The following is a 19233-nucleotide window of genomic DNA, read 5'->3' on the forward strand; positions in this document are numbered from 1 at the left end:
TTGTCTGTGTGGAATTTGTACATTCTCTCTGTGACTGTGTGGGATTCCTCCGGGTGTACCAGTTTGCTTCCACATCACGAGGGTATGTGACTTGGTAGGTTAATTGGCCATTGCATATTGTCTGCAGTGCATGTGTAAATTATAGGAGGAGCTGCTGAGAATGTGGGAAGAATGAAAAAATTAGTCTGTTTTAGAATTTCTGTACACACCCATGGTTACTGGTTGTTGTTAACTCTGAGCTAAAGGCCATCTTTCTGTGCTGTTTCATCCCAAAGAAGAAGCATTTTAAAAGGAGGATGAGGCAACCATGGCTGACAAGGGGATTCAAAGACAATATAAAAGCAAAAGAAAGGGCAAACAATATTACAAACAATAGTGGGAAGCTAGAGAATTGGGAAGTTTTTAGAGGCTTACAGAAAGCAACTAAAGAGCAATAAGGGGAGAAAAGATGAATTATGAAGAATAACTAGCCAATAATAAAAAAGCAAAAGGTAATTAGACATAAAAATAGTAAAAGAGATATAAGAATGGGCATTGGACTGCTGGAAAATGACGCCGGAGAAGCAATAATAGGGAAACAAGAAATGACAGGTGAACTAAATAATTATTCTGAATCAGTCTTCAGTATGGAAGACAGCAACAACATGCCACAAGTTCTAGAAAGTCAGATTCTGAAGAGAAGGACTTCAGAGAATGAAAGGTCTGAAGGTACATAAGTTACTTGGATCAGATGGACTACACCCCAGGGTTCGGAAAGAGATTGTGGGGGCATTAGTAATGATCTTTCAAGAGTCAATAAAGTCAGAATTGTTCCAGAGGACTGCAAGTTTGCAAGTGTCATTCCACTCTTTAGGAAGGGACGGAGACAAAATACAGGAACTTATAGGCCTGTTAGCCTGACTTAGGCATTGGTAAGATTTTAGAGTTCATTATTAAGGATGAAGTTCTGGGATATTGGAATCACTGGATAAAATAGGATGAAGTCAGAATCGTTTCCTTAAGGGGAGATCTGGTCTGACGAACCTATTGGAAATGTTTGAGGAAGTAATGGGCAGGACAGACAGGAGAGTCAAAGGATGATTTTTACTTGTATTTTCTGAAGGCCTTTGACAAGATGCCATATATAAGGCTGCTAAATAAGATAGGTGCCCATGATATTGCAGGACAGCTATTAGCATAGATAGAAAACTGGGTGACTTTCAGAAGGCCAAAGAGCCTTTTTTTCTTGTTGGCTGATAGTAACTAGAGTGACGAATGTTGAGTCCACATGTTAATGATCTAGATGATGGAATGAATAGACGATTGTTCCCAAGTTGTGGATGATACAAAAACAGCTGGAGGTGCAGGTAATGTAGAGGAAGAAGGGAACTTGCAGATGGACTTGTACAGGTTAGGAGAATGGGTAAAGAAGAGGCAGATGAAATACAGTGTAGGGAAGTACACTCGGTGGCCACTGAGTATATGCTCATAGTCCTCTGCGGCTCTAGCCCATCCATTTTAAGGTTCACATGTTGTGCATTCAGAGATGCTCTCCCGTACACCACTGTCGTCACTCATGGTTATTTGAGTTATTGTCACTTTCCTGTCAATTTGAACCAGTATGGCCTTTCTTCTACTGTCTCTCTCATTAACAAGGCATTTTCATCCATAAAACTGCTCCTCGCTGGTTGTTTCTCTATTTCTTGCACCACTCTATTTAAACTTTAGAGATGGTTGTGCATGAAAATCCCAGGAGATCAGTTTCTGTGATACTCAAATGACCCCATTTGACACCCATAATCATTCCACAGCCAAAGTCACTTAGATCATGTTCCTTCCTCATTCTGATGCTTGATCTGAACAAATGACCCTCTTGACCATGCCTGCATGCTTTTATGCATTGAGTTACTGCCACATAACTGGTTGATTAGATACTTGCCTTAATGAACTGATATACCTAATAAAGTGGACACTGAGAGTATACGCGGGGTGATTGATATGTTCATGGCCTAAGGTAGAAGGAGTCAATTTTAGAATACCTAGAACATTTATTTTTCAACATAGTCCCTTCCTACATTTACACACTTAGTCCAGCGGTCGTGGAGCATACGGATCTTGGACCTCCAGAAAGAGTCTGCAGCAAGGGTGATTGATCAGTTCATGGCCTATGGTAGAAGGAGATGAGTTATACAGCTCTCATTACATGCACATGCAGTTCAACTTTTAGAGTGATTATGCAGAAAGTTTGAAGTTAATAACTCATCTCCTTCTACCTTAGGCCACGAACTTATCAATTACCCTGATGTTATTAACTTCAAACTTCCTGAATAATCACTGAAAGAGTTGAACTGCATGTGTATGTAATGAGAGCTGTATAACTCATTTTCTTCTACCTTAGGCCACAAACTTATCAAACACCCCTGCTGTGGACACTTTCTGGAGGTCCAAGATCCGTATGCTCCACGACCGCTGGACTAAGTGTGTAAATGTAGGAGGGGACTATGTTGAAAAATAAATTTGCTCGGTTTTCTAAAATTGACTCCTTCTACCTTAGGCCACGAACTTATCAATGACCCCTTGCATTCTACTGTTCTTTTCGCCTGTTTCCTTAGAATGGCTCTGTTCTGTGCAAGTCAGTTTTAGTTTAAACTTTACCACAGAATTAAGCAAATAACTTAAGGTAATAATTTAGTAAAATGCTGAAGGAGATTTGTCACCATCTGCCAACTCAGATGGATACATTTTGAATCTAATAACGTGGCCACTGAGTGCTTATGGTCATAGACTTTGGTAGAGGGAATAAAACCATAAACTATTTTCTAAATGAGGAGAGAATTCAGAAATCAGAGGTGCAAAGAGACTTGTGAGTCCTGTTGCAGGGTTCTTTAAAGGTTAGAACATAGACTTGATGGAGTTATAGAGCACCACAACACAGAAACATGCCCTTTGTCTTATCTAATCCATTATAAATTATTAATCTGCCTATCCCTTCAACCTGCATCCGGACCATAACCATCCATGTACCTACCTAAATTTCTCTTAAAAATTGAACTCGCATGCACCACGTTCACAGGCAGCTTGTTCCATGCTATCATACCTTCTGAGTGAAAAGGTTCCCCCTTATGTTCCCCTTAAACATTTCACCTTTCACCCTTAACCTTGACCTTTAATTCTAGTCTTACCTAACCTCAGCGGAAAAAGCCTGCTTGCATTTACTCTGTCTATACCCTTCAAAATCTTGGATACTTTTGTCTCTCAAATCCCCCATCATTTTCCTAAACTGTAGGGAATTATGTCCTAACCTATTCAACATTCCTCTATAACTCAGGTCCTCAAGACTTGGCGAACTCATTGTAATTTTTTTCTGCACTCTTTCAATCTTATTGAAATCATTCTTGTGGGCAAGTGACCAGAACTGCATACAATATTCCAAATAAGGCCTCATCAATGTATTACACCACTTCGAAATAACATCCCAACTCCTGTAGTCAATATTTTAATTCATGAAGGCCAATGTGCCAAAAGCTGATTTTACATCCTTATCTATCTGTGATGCCACTTTCAAGAAATTATGGATCTATATTCCCAGATTCCTCTGTTCTACCACACTCCTCAGTGCCTTACAGCTCACTGTGTAGGTCGTAAGCTAGTTTGGTTTCCCAAAGTGCAAACCTTACACTTCTCTGCATTAAATTCTATATTCCTCTTTTCAGCCCATACTTCCACCTGGTTCAGATCCCACTACAAGCTTTGATGACCTTCCCCACTGTCTACTATACCCCCAATCTTGCTTTCGTCTGCAAATTCGCTGATCCAGCTTACTGCATTGTTATTCAGATCATTGATATAGATGACAAATAGGAACAGACCCAACACTAGTCACAACCCCCCAGTCAGAGAGGCAACAATCTACTGCCTCTCTCTGGTTTCTCCCACAAAGCCAATATGCCATCCTGAATGCCAAATGACTGAACCTTCTTGACCAATCTCCCATGTCCATGTAAGTGACATCCACTACCTTGGTTTCATCAACCTTCCTGGTAAGTTCCTCAAGAAACTCTAAAATTGTTTGGACACAGCCACACACAAAGTCATGTTACTAACCCTAGTCAGTCCCTGTCTATCCAAATAGCTTTATATCCAGTCCCTTAGAATATCTTCCTATAAGTTACCCACTACTGATGTCAGGCTCACTGGCCTATTATTTTCTGGCTTATTTTTTGAGCCTTTCTTAAACAATGGAGCAACATTAGCTATCCTCTAATCTTCTGGAACCGCACTCATATCCAAGGATGTTTTAAATATCTCAGCTATGGCCACTGTAATAAACCCCATTGTCCAAGTGAACACATTGTAATAGTCTGGGGATTTATCCATCTTTGTTTGCCTCAAGACAGCAAACAATTCCTCTGTTGTAATCTGTATATAGTCCATGATCGCACAGGTATTGCAGATTGAGTTGATAGTATGGAAGGCAAATTCAATGTTTGCTTTCATTTCCAGGAGACTAGAATATAAATGCAAGGATGTAATGCTGAGGCTTTATAAGGCATTGGTCAGACCAAGTTGTGAGTTTCATGAACTGTTTTGGACCCCTTATTGAAAGAAAGTTATGCTGGCATTGGAGAGAGTCCAGAGGAGATTTATAAGAATGATTCTGGGGACGAAAGTGCTAACATATGAAGAGTGTTTTACGAGTTTGGCCCCGATTTCACTGGGGTTTAAAGAATGAGCTCACTGAAACCTATCAAATATCAAAATGGCTGGACAAGGTGGTCAGGGAGAATGTCTCCAGCAGTGGGAAGGTCCTGGACCAGAGGGCACACCCTCAGAATAGAAGGATGTCCATTTAGAACAGAGTGTGATGATTTTGTGGAGTTCATTGCCACAAATGGCTGTGGAGACCAAGTCACTGAGTGTATTTAAAATGATGTTTTTTAGTAAGGGTCTCAAAGGTTATGGAAAGGAAGCAGGAGAATGGGGGTTCAGTGGGAAAGAAATAAATCAGCCATGATCAAATGACAGAGTAGACTTACTGAGGTGAAAGGCCTAATTCTACTTGAATAACATATGCTCTTATCTCTCTATCAGCCTTAGTATATTGAACATTTGGCACACATTTGGCATGTGTTATCAGAAAAGTAATAGAAGCGTGCGTACATACACTTTGAGATTTGGTGAGTTAAAATTTTTTATCTTTATTTAGCTTTGTTTTTTTTCTCTATTCCATAATAATCTAGCAGTAATGAACCTGAACAGCTTTTTTCCAACAGTCTACTCTAGTGCAGGTATGGTATCCCTTCACTGTTGCTACCATACCAAGAAACAAGGTTCCAGCTATGTACCTAAACAAAACATCTGGAAGTTTGAATGGTCTGGAGTTCAAATTAAATGACTTTGTTTACAGGGGAGCTTCATCTCAGGAGATACGAATCTTTTTAATATTATTTTGAAATTGAATGTCTTTTTCTTTGGTATTTTACAATGTAAATTTGATTGTGGATGACAAATACACTATTTCAAAGCACGCAATGGTTTCCAGTCAATAAATAAATGCGAAAGTCAAATGAAAACATTTTTGTTTAATTATTCATTCAGTTGGTTGCATTTCAGCACTTTGAAGTTTCGGCATGTGTAAGAAAATAATTTTACAACTTCTCCGTAATCATGGGGATTACAGGCTTTTTTATGCAAATCAGAAATATAGCTCAATGATAGAAAGTTCCAGTGTGTATATTATTTGAAATGATATGCAGTGTTTACAGTTGAAGAGTGATTTTTGTCTACTCTGCAGACACAGTATTAATGAGCATAAATATATAAAATATCAGAAAATCATTTTTTTCAGGAAAGTTCAAAGTTCATTTATTATCAAAGTAAGTATGCCATACACAACCTTGAAATCCATCTTTTTGCAGGCAGCCATAAAGCAAAGAATCCCAACAGAATCCATGAAAAACCCCAAACCACAAACCCTCAAACATCCAATTGTGAAAAAAAGAACAAATTGTACAAACAATAAAAACAGAACCAAATAACGTATAGAACATGAACCACGGTCCCTGAAAGTGAGTCCACAGTGATAACTTTCCCTTTATTTTAAATCTATGGAGGGAAATTTTGCTTTGTATATGCTTGGCTAGGCATAGCTCAAATACCATCTATAAATTTGCCGAGAATACAACCATTGTTGGTAGAATCTCAGGTGGTGACGAGAGGGCATTCAGGAGTGAGATATGCCAGCTAGTGGAGTGGTGCCACAGCAACAACCTGGCACTCAATGTCAGTAAGATGAAAGAGCTGATTGTGGACTTCAGGAAGGGTAAGATGAAGGAACACATACCAATCCTCACAGAGGGATCAGACGAGACAATGAGCAGCTTCAAGTTCCTGGGTGTCAAGATCTCTGAGGATCTAACCTGGTCCCACCATATCAATGTAGTTATAAAGAAGGCAAGACAGCGACTATATTAGGAATTTGAAGAGATTTGGCACATCAACAAATACGCTCAAAAACTTCTATAGTTGTACCGTAGAGAACATTCTGACAGGCTGCTTCACTGTCTGGTATGGAGGGGCTACTGCACAGGACCAAAGGAAGCTGCAGAACATTGTAAATATAATCAGCTCCATCTTGGGCACTAGCCTACAAAGTACCCAGGACATCTTTAGGGAGCAGTGTCTCAGAAAGGCAGCGTCCATTATTAAAGACCTCCAGCACCCAGGGCATGCCCTTTTCTCACTGTTACCATCAGGTAGGAGGTATGGAAGCCTAAAGGAACACAGTCAGTGGTTCAAGAACTGCTTCTTCTCCTCTGCCATCCAATTCCTAAATGGACATTAAATCTTTGGACACTAACTCATTTTTTTAATATACAGTACTTCTGTTTTTGCATGTTTTTTTAATATCTATTCAATATATGTAATTGATTTATTTGCTTTTTATTATTATTTTTCTTTTATTCTTTTTTCTCTCTGCTAGATTATGTATTGCATTGAACTGCTGCTGCTAAGTTAACAAATTTCACGTGACATGCCGGTGATAATAAACCTGATTCTGATTCTGATACTGTACTGGCAATCAGTGTCCTGAAACATTTCCTTATGTAGATGTTCCCTTTGCTTTCTATAAATTCTTACTTTTTCAAGGATAGATTGTTCCAGAATAATCTTTTCATGATTTGGCTTTTATGCTTGAGGTTGGAACATCTTCCATTTCTTACTCTTTTATCTCAAAAGTAGCAACACAAAGGAAAATTTGATTGCTTGTTGTTGAAGTAGCTCTCTGCTTATTCCGCATTTCTTTCGGTATGTCAATTTTGTAATTTACTGCCCTAAAATCAACATGTATTCCAGTAAAAATGCTGGAAACTTTACTTCAAAAATCAAAGTGAACTGCTCTCCTGTTCTCAAATCAGATAATGCTGCAGATACACAGCAGTTCAAGCAGAAAATGTTAAGAAGCAGGAACAACTGTTCTGGATGATAATTTTTCAGGAGAACAGGAAACATCAGAGTGCAAAGTGCAGGTGGGGTGGAGTAGAGCAGAGTGGAATAATTGGAGAGAAAAAAGGGTATGTCTTTGCTAGGGTACAGAATAAATTACTAGAGATTAGACATACTACTGGTGTTGTCATAGAAAGAGTGGTCAATTCTTTCTAATCATGACTGAACTATCTATAGGATTACTTACTAATCATAGCTGTGATTAACAAGCATTCTCCACCCTTCTTAAACTGCACCGAAGCACTTGTAAGTTGAAAGTAAATTTATTATCAAAGTACATATATATCATCATATACAACCCTAAGATTCATTTTCTTGTGGGCATACTCAATAAATCCAATAACCATAATAGACTGAATGAAAGACGAGACCAAAACAGGTGGGCAACCAGTGTGCAAATACAAAATAAAGAAAAAAGGAAATAATAATAATAATAATAATAATAATAAGTAAACAAGCAATAAATAGTGAGAATATGGGGTGAAGAGTCCTTGAAAGTGAGTCCATAGGTTGTGGGAAGAGTTTTAGTGATGGGGTGAGTGAAGTTTTCCCTCTGGTTTAGGAGCCGGATAGTTGAGTTGTAACAACTGTTCCTGAATCTGCTGGGGTGAGTCCTGAAGCTCCTGCACCCTCCTTCTGATGGCAACAGCGAGAAGAAAGCATGACGTGGGTGATGGACGACCCTGATAATGGATGCTGCAACAACACTCCATGTAGATGTTCTCAATGGTGGTGATGGCTTTACTTGTGATGGACTGGACCTTATCCACTACTTTTTTGTAGGACTTTCCATTCAAGGACATTGATATTTGCTGCTAGGCAGTGACGCAGCCAGTCAAGGTTATAGATGCCATGCCAAAATTGCGTAAACATGTAAGGAAGTAGAGGAGCTGTCCTGCTTTTTTGATAATGGTACTTACTGCTGGGCACCAGGACAGGTCTTCTGAAATGATAACACCAAGGAATTTAAAGTTGCTGACCCTCTCCACCTCTGATCCCCCATTGAGGACTGGCTCATGGACCTCTTGATTTTCCTCCTGAAGTCAATAATTGGCTCCTTGGTCTTACTGACATTGTGTGAGAGGTTGTTGTTGTGGCAATATTCAGTCAGATTTTCAGTCTTCCTCCTACATGCTGATTTGTCACCACCTTTGATTCGTAATATGACAGTGATGTCATCAGCAAATTTAAGGTCAAGTCATTTTTATTGTTATTTTGGCCATAACTGCTGGTACAGTACATAGTAAAAATGAGACAATGTTTTTTCAGGACCATGGTGTTACATGACACAGTACAAAAACTAGACTGAACTACGTAAAAAACAACACAGAAAAAAACTACACTAGACTACAGACCTACCCATGACCACATAAAGTGCACAAAATGGTGCAGGCATTACAATACATAATAAACAAGACAATTGAGCAGTAAGGTGTCAGTCCAGCCTCTGGGTATTGAGGAGTCTGATAGCTTGGGAGAAGAAACTGTTACATAGTCTGGTCATGAGAGTTCGAATGCTACGGTGCCTTTTCCCAGACGGCAGGAGGAGAAGAGTTTGTATGAGGGGTGCGTGGGGTCCTTCATAATGCTGTTTGCTTTGTGGATGCAGTGTGTAGTGTAAATGTCTGTAATGGCGGGAAGAGAGACCCTGATGATCTTCTCAGCTGACCTCACTATCCGCTGCAAGGTCTTGTGATCCGAGATGGTGCAATTTCTGAACCAGGCAGTGATACAGCTGCTCAGCTCTCAATACAATCCCCGTAGAATATGATGAGGATGGGGGGGGGGGTGGGTGGGAGATCGACTTTCGTCAGCCTTCGCAGAAAGTAGAGATGCTACTGGGCTTTCTTTGCTATGGGGCTGGTGTTGAGGGATCAGGTGAGATCCTCTGCCAGGTGAACACCAAGAAATTTGGTGCTCTTAACGATCTCTACCGAGGAGCCATCGATGTTCAGCGGGGAGTGGTCGCTCCATGCCCTCCTGAAGTCAGCAACCATCTCTTTTGCTTTGTTCACATTCAGATACAGGTTGTTGGCTCTGCACCAGTCCGTTAGCCACTGCACCTCCTCTCTGTAAGCTGACTCGTCGTCCTTGCTGATGAGACCCACCACGGTCGTGTAATCCTTAAATATGGCATTGGAGTTGTGCTTAACCACACAGTCATAAGTGTGAAGCGAATAGAGCGGGGGGCTAAGCACAAAAGCATCACACCTTGTGCTGATGGAGACTGTGGAGAAGATGTTGGCATCCAAACTGACTGGCATCTGCAGGTGAGGAAATCTAGGATTGAATTGCATGAGGAGGTATTGTTGACAAGGTCTTGAAGCTTATTGTTTAGTTTTGAGAGGATGATAGTTTTGAATACCAAGCTGTAGTCAATAAGGAGAATCCTGATGTGTGCATCTTTGCTGACCAGATGTTGCAGGATTGAGTGAAGAGCCAGTGAGATGGCATCTGCTGTGGACCTGTTGTGTCAGAAGACAAACTGGAGTGGATCTAAGTCACTTTTCAGGCAGGAGTTGATCTGTTTCATCAGCATTTATCTCACCTGAGCCATCCTGGTCTTAGCAAATGAAAATCAAAAAAATCTGCGGGCTACTGTAATTCATAGATGAAAACAGAAAATGTTGGAAATACTCAGCAGCTCAGAATGCATTGTGCAAAGAGAAAGAAAGGTTAACATTTCCAATTGAATACCTTTGAGGATGGAATTGAATATAAAGAGTCTTTTGCTTGAAACATTAATTGTTTTTCTTTTCACAGATGGTGTTTGAACTGCTGAGTATTTGCATTCTGTATTTTTGAAAGTTTGGGTTCTACTCTATCACAGACAGTCCTTTTGTTCTCAACATCCCACCTCCTCCTACAAGCTGAATTTAAAACACACTTGATTTCTCACATTCCCAGATCTATTTGAAAGACATGGACCAAAACATTCTGTTTCTATCCCCACACATGCTTCCAAGCCTGCTGAGAAAGTTCCAATGTTTTCTTTTTTGAGCCAAGTAGAACAATTCTAACCACAATTTCAACAGTTAGTAAATTTGTTTTCTAGAAGATTGTCGCGTTTTGACACATTGTCCTTGGAGATTTATCTTTTGTCGGCACTGGCCTAAAATCTGGAAAACTAATAAGTGATATGTCAGGTTTTTTTTACTGTGTGCTTATCAAACTTCAATTCAGGTAAGTACTGGTAGTGTTACAGTAAAAGTCATGAAAAACATTTTAATAATTCCTGACACAATTTCTTGGTTGAAATTGTGTACATTTCTACTAATATTTGACTTCATGTGTGGAATTAACATGTAAGTTTGGTGAGAGTAGAGCATATATAATAGCTAATCAACTGGCTATTTTCTTAGTTTATCAAGGACACTGATCGTAGGCTGCCAGTTCACACTGGGGAGCCTTTTAAGAGATTTGCTTCAGGAATCGGCAAGGCAATCTTACTACTTATACTGGACTTGTGCAATGATACTTAGTAAAAACAATGTAATATCCACTTCTAGTTAACTGAAACAATAATACTTTCTCTTCTGCTTACAATGCATTCAGAATTCCCTTGCTCCAATGGTGAAAGCAAGCAGGCCGCACACTCTATAAAACTCTGGTTAGGCCACACTTGGAGTACTGTGTCCAGTTCTGGTCGCCTCACTATAGGAAGGATGTGGAAGCATTGGAAAGGGTACAGAGGAGATTCACCAGGATGCTGCCTGGTTTAGAGAGTATGCATTATGATCAGAGATTAAGGGAGCTAGGGCTTTACTCTCTGGAGAGATGGAGGATGAGAGGAGACATGACAGAGGTGTACAAGATGTTAAGAGGAATAGATAGAGTGGACAGCCAGTGCCTCTTCCCCAGAGCACCACTGCTCAGTACAAGAGGACATGGCTTTAAGGTAAGGGGAGGAAAGTTCAAGGGGGATATTAGAGGAAGGTTTTTTACTCAGAGGGTGGTTGGTGCGTGAAATGCACTGTCTGAGTCAGTGGTGGAGGCAGATACACTAGTGAAATTTAAAAGACTACTAGTCAGGTGGAGGGTTATATGGGAGGCAGGGTTTAAGGGTCGGCACAACATTATGGGCCGAAGAGCCTGTATTGTGCTTTATTGTTCTTTGTTCTTTCCTTACCACTCCCTCTATTTTGTCTTTCAGGGAGATGTGGACTTCAACTCCAAGATCCGTCCGTACATCAGTGATGATAATGGTGCTGCCATTAATTGTATACTTTCCCCTTAACTTTGACCTCCCAAACTGCCTGGATTGAACTCTATCTGCCAATCCTTGGCACATATTGTTTCTGCATGATATCTGTTAAATGATTGGGGGAGTTAGAAGAGGTGGGAGAGCTGTACTACTAATCAGACAGCTGCACTCAGAAGGGATGTAATGGAAGACTCATCCACTGAGCCCATATGGGTAGAACTCAAAAATAAGAAGGGAGCAATCACTCTGATGAGATTGGCATTGAGGAATAGATATGCATGCAGGTGAAGGAAAGGTGTAAAAATAATAGGGTTGTTGTCATGGGGGACTTCAACTTCCCTAATATGAACCGGGACCTTCTGAGAGCAAGAGACTTAGATGGTGCAGAATTTGTTTGGTGCACCCAGGAGGATTTCTTACATCAACATAAGATGATAAAACAGAAGCAGAATTTGGCCATTCGGCCCATTGAGTCTACTCCACCATCTCATCATGGCTGATCCATTTCCCTCTCAATCCTCAATTCTCCTGCCTTCTCCCTATAACCTTTAATGCCATAACTAATCAAAAGCCTATCAACATCCATCTTAAATGCACCCAGTGACCTGGCCTCCACAGCCACCTGTGGCAATGAATTCCACAAATTCACCACCCTCTGGCTAAAGAAATTGCTTCTCATCTCTGTTTTGACTGGATGTTCCTCTATTTTGAGGATGAGCCCCCAGTCTATACTCCATCACCAAAGGAAACATCCTCTTTATACCTCTCTATCTAGGCTTTTCAACATTCAATAGGCTTCAATGAGATCCCTCCTTATTCTTCTAAATTCCAATGGGTACAAGCTCAGAGATTTCAATTGTTGCTCATATGATAACCCTTTCATTCCTGGAATCATTCTCGTGAACCCCCTCTGAATCCACTCCAATGTCAGCACATCCTTTCTTAAATAAAGCACCCAAAAGTGATCACAATAGATGCCTCAGCAGTGCCTTATACAGCATCTGCATTACATTGTTGCTGTTATATACCAGTCCTCTTGAAATGACTGTTAACACCTTCCTCACCAGCGATTTAACTGAAAATTAACCTTTAGGGAATCATGCATGAGGACTCCCAAATACCTTTGCACCTTGGAATTTTGAATTTTTTCTCTGTTTTGAAAATAGCTTTTGCTTTTTTTCCCTTCCACCGAAGTACATGACCATACATATCCTGACATTGTATTCCATCTTCCACTTCTTTGCTCGTTCTCCTAATCTGCCTAAGTCCTTCAGCAGCCTTTCTGCTTCCTTAACACTACCTGCCCTTCCACCTATCCTCATATCATCCACAAACTCAACCTCAAAGCCATCATTTTCATCATGCAAATCATTGGCATACAATGTAAAAGAAGTGGTTCCAACATAGACCTCTGTGGAACACCACTGGTCACCAGCAGCCAAGCAGAAAAGGTTTCCCTTATTCCCACTCTTTGCTTGCTGCTAATCAGCCAATGCTCTATCCATGCTAATAACTTTCCTGTAATACCACGGGCTCTTGTTAAGCAGCCTCATGTGTGGCACCTTGTCAAAGGTCTTCTGAAAATTCAAGTACACATCATCAACTGATTCTCTTTTGGTCTATCCTGCTTGTTATTTCTTCAAAGAATTCCAGATTTTTCAGGCAAGATTTTCCCTTGAGGAAACCATACTCACTTTGGCCTATTTTGTCATATGCCCTCAAGTACCATGAAACTACATCCTTAACAACCGACTCCAACATCTTCCCACCCACTGAGGTCAGACTAACTGGCCTATAATTTCCTTCCTTCTGCCTCTCGCCTTTCTTGAAAACTGGAATGACACTTACAATTTTCCAGTCCTCTGGAACCTTGCCAGGATCTAATGTTTCTTGAAAGATCATTACCAATACTTCCACAATCTCTTCACCTGCCGCTTTTAGAACCCTGGGGTGTAGTACATCAGGTACCGGTGCCTTACCTACCTTCAGACCTTTCAATTTCCCAAGCATCATCTCCATAGTAATAGAAACTGCACTCACTTCTGCCCCTTGACACTCTTGAACATCCGGCATAGAACCAGTGCCTTCCACAGTGAAGACCAGTGAAAATACTTATTTCATTTGTCTGTCATTTCCTTATCCCCCTTTACTATCTCTCCACCGTCATTTCCCAGCGATTCAATATCTACTCTGCCTCTCCTTAACTCCTTGTATATCTGAAAGAAATTTTGGTATCATTTTTGATATTATGGGCTAGTTTATCTTCATATTTCATTTCTTCCTCTCCCCATTATGGTTTCATTAGTTCCTTTCTATTGGTGTTTAAATATTTCCCAATCCTCTAACTTCCCAGGAATTTTTGTTATATTATATGCACTCATTTGCTTTTATGTCGGCTTTGACTTCCCTTGTCTGCCACAGTTGTGTCATCCTGCCTTTAAAACATGTTCTCTTCCAAATTACTTCCAGAAACTCCAATCATTGCTACTCTGCTGCTCTTCCTGTTTGTGTCCCCTTCCAATCACTTTTGGCCAGCTCCTCTCTCATGGCTTCTGTAATTCTCTTTACTCCACTGTAGTACTGATACATCTTATTCTAGCTTCTCCTTTTCAAATTGCAGCATGAATTCTATCTTATTATGATCACTGTTTCCTAAGGATCCTTTACCTTAAGCTCCCTAATCATATTAGGTTCATTTCACACCAGTGACTCAAGAATTGCTGATCCCCTAGTGGGCTCAACCTCAAACTGCTCCTAAAATGTAGATTGCCCAATGTGTAAATAGTTCAACAAGAAGAGGGGCTGTTTTGGACACAGAGTTAGGTAATGAGACTGGCAAGCTGAAAAACTTCTGACTGAGTGAGCAAGTAGGGGACTAATAGTGATAACTAGAAGGAATCAGAGGTGCGATAATTACCAGAAACAAAAATCACAAGAAGCATATTTGTTTGTTCATTATGTGCCATGACATATGACATGGGTGATCATGGTCTTTCCATGACCATGATTGTTCTTGGCAAATTTTTCTATGGAAGTAGTTTGTCATTGTTTGTCTTCTGGGCAGTGTTTTTACAAGGTGGGTAATCCCAGCAATTATCAATAGTTTTCAGGGATTGTATGCCTGACATCAGTGGTTGCATAACTAGGATTTATGATTTGCACCAGATGTTCATAAGACCATCCATTACATGCTCCCATGGCTTCACGTGAACCTGATTTTTTTGGGGGGGGGGGGTAGTTCTAGCTAGTTGGTACACCTTTCACAAAGGTGCAAACCTTTGCAGGCTAGCAAAGGGAAGGAGCACCTTACAACTCCTTTGGTAGAGACGTATCTCCACCCAGTTACCCTGAGAGCACTAGGGAGGGTTAATTGGGAACAACTGTTTTCGGACAAGTCCACATCTGATATGTGGAGGATATGTAAAGACCAATCGTACATAATACAGTTCCATTAAGAAGGAAGGACAAGGATGGCAAGGTAAAAGAACGTTGGATGATGAAAGAGATGGTGTATTTATCAAGAAGAAAAAGGAGAAGTATATAAAGCTTCGGAAGCAAGAATCAAAGAGTCCTTGAGGATCATAAGGAAGCCAGAAAAAGAACTCAAGAAGGGAATTAAGAAAGCCAGGAAGGGCAATTAAAGGCAAACAGGATTAAAGAGAGTCCTAGGGCATTCTATAAATACATTAAGAGAAAGAGGCTAATTAGGGAGAGGGTAGGACCACTCAAGAATAAAGGAGGATGTGGGTGAGGTCTTTAATGAATATTTTACATCAGTATTTACTAAGGAGAAGGGCATGGAAGATAGGGTGATCAGTGCTGAGCATATTTATATGGTAGGGCATTTCAAGGTAAAGGCGGAGGCAGAGTTAGGTCTATTACGTACCCCGTAACTGGGTGTCTTACCAGCAAAGATAGAAGTGTCTGTTGGAGTCTGGTGGTACTATTTTCAACAATGTTTATTAGTAAAAATATACAAATCAATATCAATGCAAATGTACAGATAATACACGTTAGCAATACTAAACCTAAAAGTGTGGGTATAATAATAATCAATAATAAAACAAGCTCTATCATTGTCTAGGGGATAATGAATTGTCAGATAGAAATATAAAGTTCAGTTCAATTCATGCAGGCTGCGGTAGTTGTCGGTCGATGTGTTGCAATTGTTGGAGAGAGAGAGAGAGACTAGAGAAAGAGAGCACGCAAACAGTAACAGCTATGGTCTTTGCCAACCTTCCTTTACGATTTCGATCCATCAACGTGTCATTGTTGTGGCCATTCAAGTGTGAACCCTCCGTCCTTTAGCTAGACCGTTCTTCTGTGGTGAACTCGTCACCCAGGCAAGGGTGGAGACACACACAAGCCCCCACCGGTCTCGCTATAAACACTGTGTTAAAAGTTACTGACCCTTCGTTTGGTCTCCGATGTCCCACACTGTCTCGTGGGTTTCTGCTGCTCACTAGCATTTCTCCTGGTGCGTCTGAGGGGAGTCACCCCAGACCTCACTTTTATCCCCACTCACGGGGTCTCCGGTGTCAATCAGGTTTGAATGACTTAACCCATCAAACCAGCCCACTCTGGCTGTCCCCTGAGGGATTTCAATGAATAGAACAGTACCAAGTAAACAATCCTTCTCCAAATGACAATAACAGTAAATCTCCTCTTTTGTCAGTAGGAGACGTTCCATCTTGTGTACCTTTTAGCTGTGTGTCTCTCTCTCATTCTCTTACATGAGCTGTTATCAATAACAACTGCCCTGGCAGATTTCCTTTTGTCTCTCTTACATCCTTGTTAGCAGCATCGAAATAGTAGCTATTTGCGATTCTCCAAGGGGGGGGGGGTGGCATGGGCCACTCTGCACCCTTCTGCCCATCAGAGTTGTTCATCCTTCGTAACAGGTCGCTTATAGAGCTTTAAGGTGGGTAAGTCCCTAGGGCTTGATACCCCAGATTACTGAGAGGCAAGCAAAGAAATTGCTGGGGCTTTGACCAATATTTCCATTTCCTCTCTAGCCACAGGCAAGATGCTGGACGTCTAGCGAGTAGCTAATGTTGTTCTATTATTCAAGAAGGGAACCGGGGATAATCCTAGAAACTATAGACCAGAGTTTCTCACATCAGTGGTCGTGAAGTTGCTGGAAAGAATTCTTAAGGATAGGATTTATGAGTTCATGGAAAATCATGACCTAATTAGAGAGAGCCAGCAAATTTTTGCAGGGAAAATTGTGTCTTACTAACTTGAGGGAGTTTTTTGATGAGGTGACGAGGGTGATTGATGAAGGTAGAGCTGTGGATGTTGTTTACATGGATTTTAGCAAGGCATTTGACAGGAGGCTCACTTAGGAGATCAAAATGCATGGGACCCATTGTGAATTAGCCGTTTGGATTCAGAACTAGCTTGCCCATTGAAGATGGAGTGCAGTGGTTGAAAGAACTTATTCCAGTTGGAGATCTCTGTTTTGTGGTGTTCCACAGGCATCTGTCTTGGGACCTTGGTTGTTTGTGATGTGTCTTAATGACCTGGCTGGGACTGTAGATGAGTGGGTTTGAAGACAAAACAAAGACTGGTGGTGTTGTGGATATATACACACGTATACATACCTACACACACTCATTATTTAAGGCATTTCATTGGTTGGGGTCAACCATAGATGTTGCATCCCAGTTGTCTATGTGATATGTAAGCAAGGGCAGTGCTATATGGAGAGCAAGCTTTTGCCCTTGTGGTAGGTTCCCCCGTCTACATAGCTGATGAATCCAGAGGAACAGCAGAGACCATCCAGTTTGGCACCAGTAGGAGTTTCCAGTCAGTTTTGAACTCAATGTAGGACTGCCTTAGGGTCTCCAGCTCCAAAATGTTTTCCCAGAGTTTACCCCAAATCCTTCCCCATGAGTGAATATAGCCACAAGGCAGCAGAGGTTTGAGAACAGAGTTTTCCTTCTCCTAAATAAGCTGCAACCAGGGCTAATGAGCCCCATTTGCCCGAAGTGTTATACGTATATACATAGTACTCTATAAATGTCTTAGGCTTCCAAGATTTCTTATATGGTTCCAGGTGGTATGACCACCACAGAAAACTGAACTCAAGGTTGTAAGGGATTGAGGTTGTAAGGGATTACCTGGAGGGACAGAAGCAAACAAGACAGCCAAAGTCTGCAGAATAACTGGCAAATTCACCAAAATGATTAGAGCAACCTACCAGCCAATTTTCTTATAAAACTGCATGACGGTGTACCTAAGAGAATTGATGCAATTCTAAAGGCAAAGAGTGGTCACACCAAATATTGACTTGATTTATTTCATTGCTGTTTAATGCCCTTTATAGTAAATTTATTGATTTTTATAAACTTTTATTTTCGTTATTTTTGGAAGCATCTTCGCTTTACAGAATTTATTTATAAAAGCCTGTGAATTTTGCACAGTACTGTATATATGTGCATGTGTATATACTGCATATCAACAACCATAAAATGCTGGAAGAACTCAGCAGGTCAGGCTGCATCCATGGAAATAAACAACCAGTCAATGTTCGAGGCTGAGACCATTCTTCAGGACTGGAAGGAATGGGGCAAGATGCCAAATTAAAAGTAGGGGGAGGTGATGGAGGATAGGTGATAGGTAAAGCCAGATGGGCGGGAAAGTAAAGTCTGGAGAGGAAGGAATATAATAGGAGAGGAGAATGGACCATAGGAGGAAAGGAAGAAGGAGGGGCACCAGGAAAGATAGGCAGTTGAGAAGAGACACAAGGCCAAAGTGGGGACCAGAAAAAGAGAGGAGAGGGTGGGAATTTTTTTAACTGGAAGGAGAAATTGATATTCATGCCATCAGGTTGGATGCAACCCAGATAAGGTGTTACTCCTCCATTCTGAGGGTGGTTTCATTGTGGCCCAAGACAAGGCCATGGACTGGCACGGTACAATTTCAGGACTGAAGGACGTCCATTTAGAACAGAGTTGTGGAGAAATTACTTTAATCAGAGGGTGGTAAATATGTGAAATTTATTACAACAAACGGCTGTGGAGGCCAAATCATTGGGTGCATTTAAGGCAGAAATACATAGGTTCTTGATTAGCCAGGGCATCAAAGGGTATGGGCAGAAGGCAGGAAGTTGGGATGACTGGAAGAATTGGATCAGCCCATGAATGAATGGCAGAGCAGACTTGATGGGCTGAATGGTCTACTTCTGCTCCTATATTTTATGGTCTTATGGACATGTTGGAATGGGAATGGGAATTGAAATTGAAAAGCTTGGCCATTGGGAAATTTTGCTTTCAGTGGATGGAGTGGAGGTGTTTGAGGAAACTGTCTTCCAACTTACAATGAGTCTCACCAATGCAGAGGAGGCTGGATGCAATAGACAACTCTGGGAGATTCACAGGTGAAGTGTTGCATCATCTGGAAGGACTGCTTTGGGCTCTGAATGGAGGTGAGGGAGGAGATGAATGGGCAAATGTAACTCTTTGCCTGCTTTCAGGGGTAAGTGCCGGGAGGGAGATTAGTGGGAGGGGACAAATGGACACAGAAAACAATGAGGGCGTGTC

At 41.0% G+C, this 19233-nt stretch overlaps 1 protein-coding gene across 1 annotated transcript in view; it reads left to right on the forward strand.

Moving 5' to 3' along the window:
• The first annotated feature begins 527 nt into the window (after positions 1–527).
• Positions 528–19233, forward strand: part of nampt2 (nicotinamide phosphoribosyltransferase 2) — a 41317-nt gene continuing 22611 nt past the window's right edge. The window contains 2 exon segments of the mRNA XM_059944892.1: positions 528–708; positions 5263–5406. Coding sequence (XP_059800875.1) covers positions 528–708; positions 5263–5406 — 325 coding nt within the window.

This window comes from Hypanus sabinus, chromosome 19, assembly GCF_030144855.1.
Source record: "Hypanus sabinus isolate sHypSab1 chromosome 19, sHypSab1.hap1, whole genome shotgun sequence".
NCBI classification, from domain to species: domain Eukaryota; kingdom Metazoa; phylum Chordata; class Chondrichthyes; order Myliobatiformes; family Dasyatidae; genus Hypanus; species Hypanus sabinus.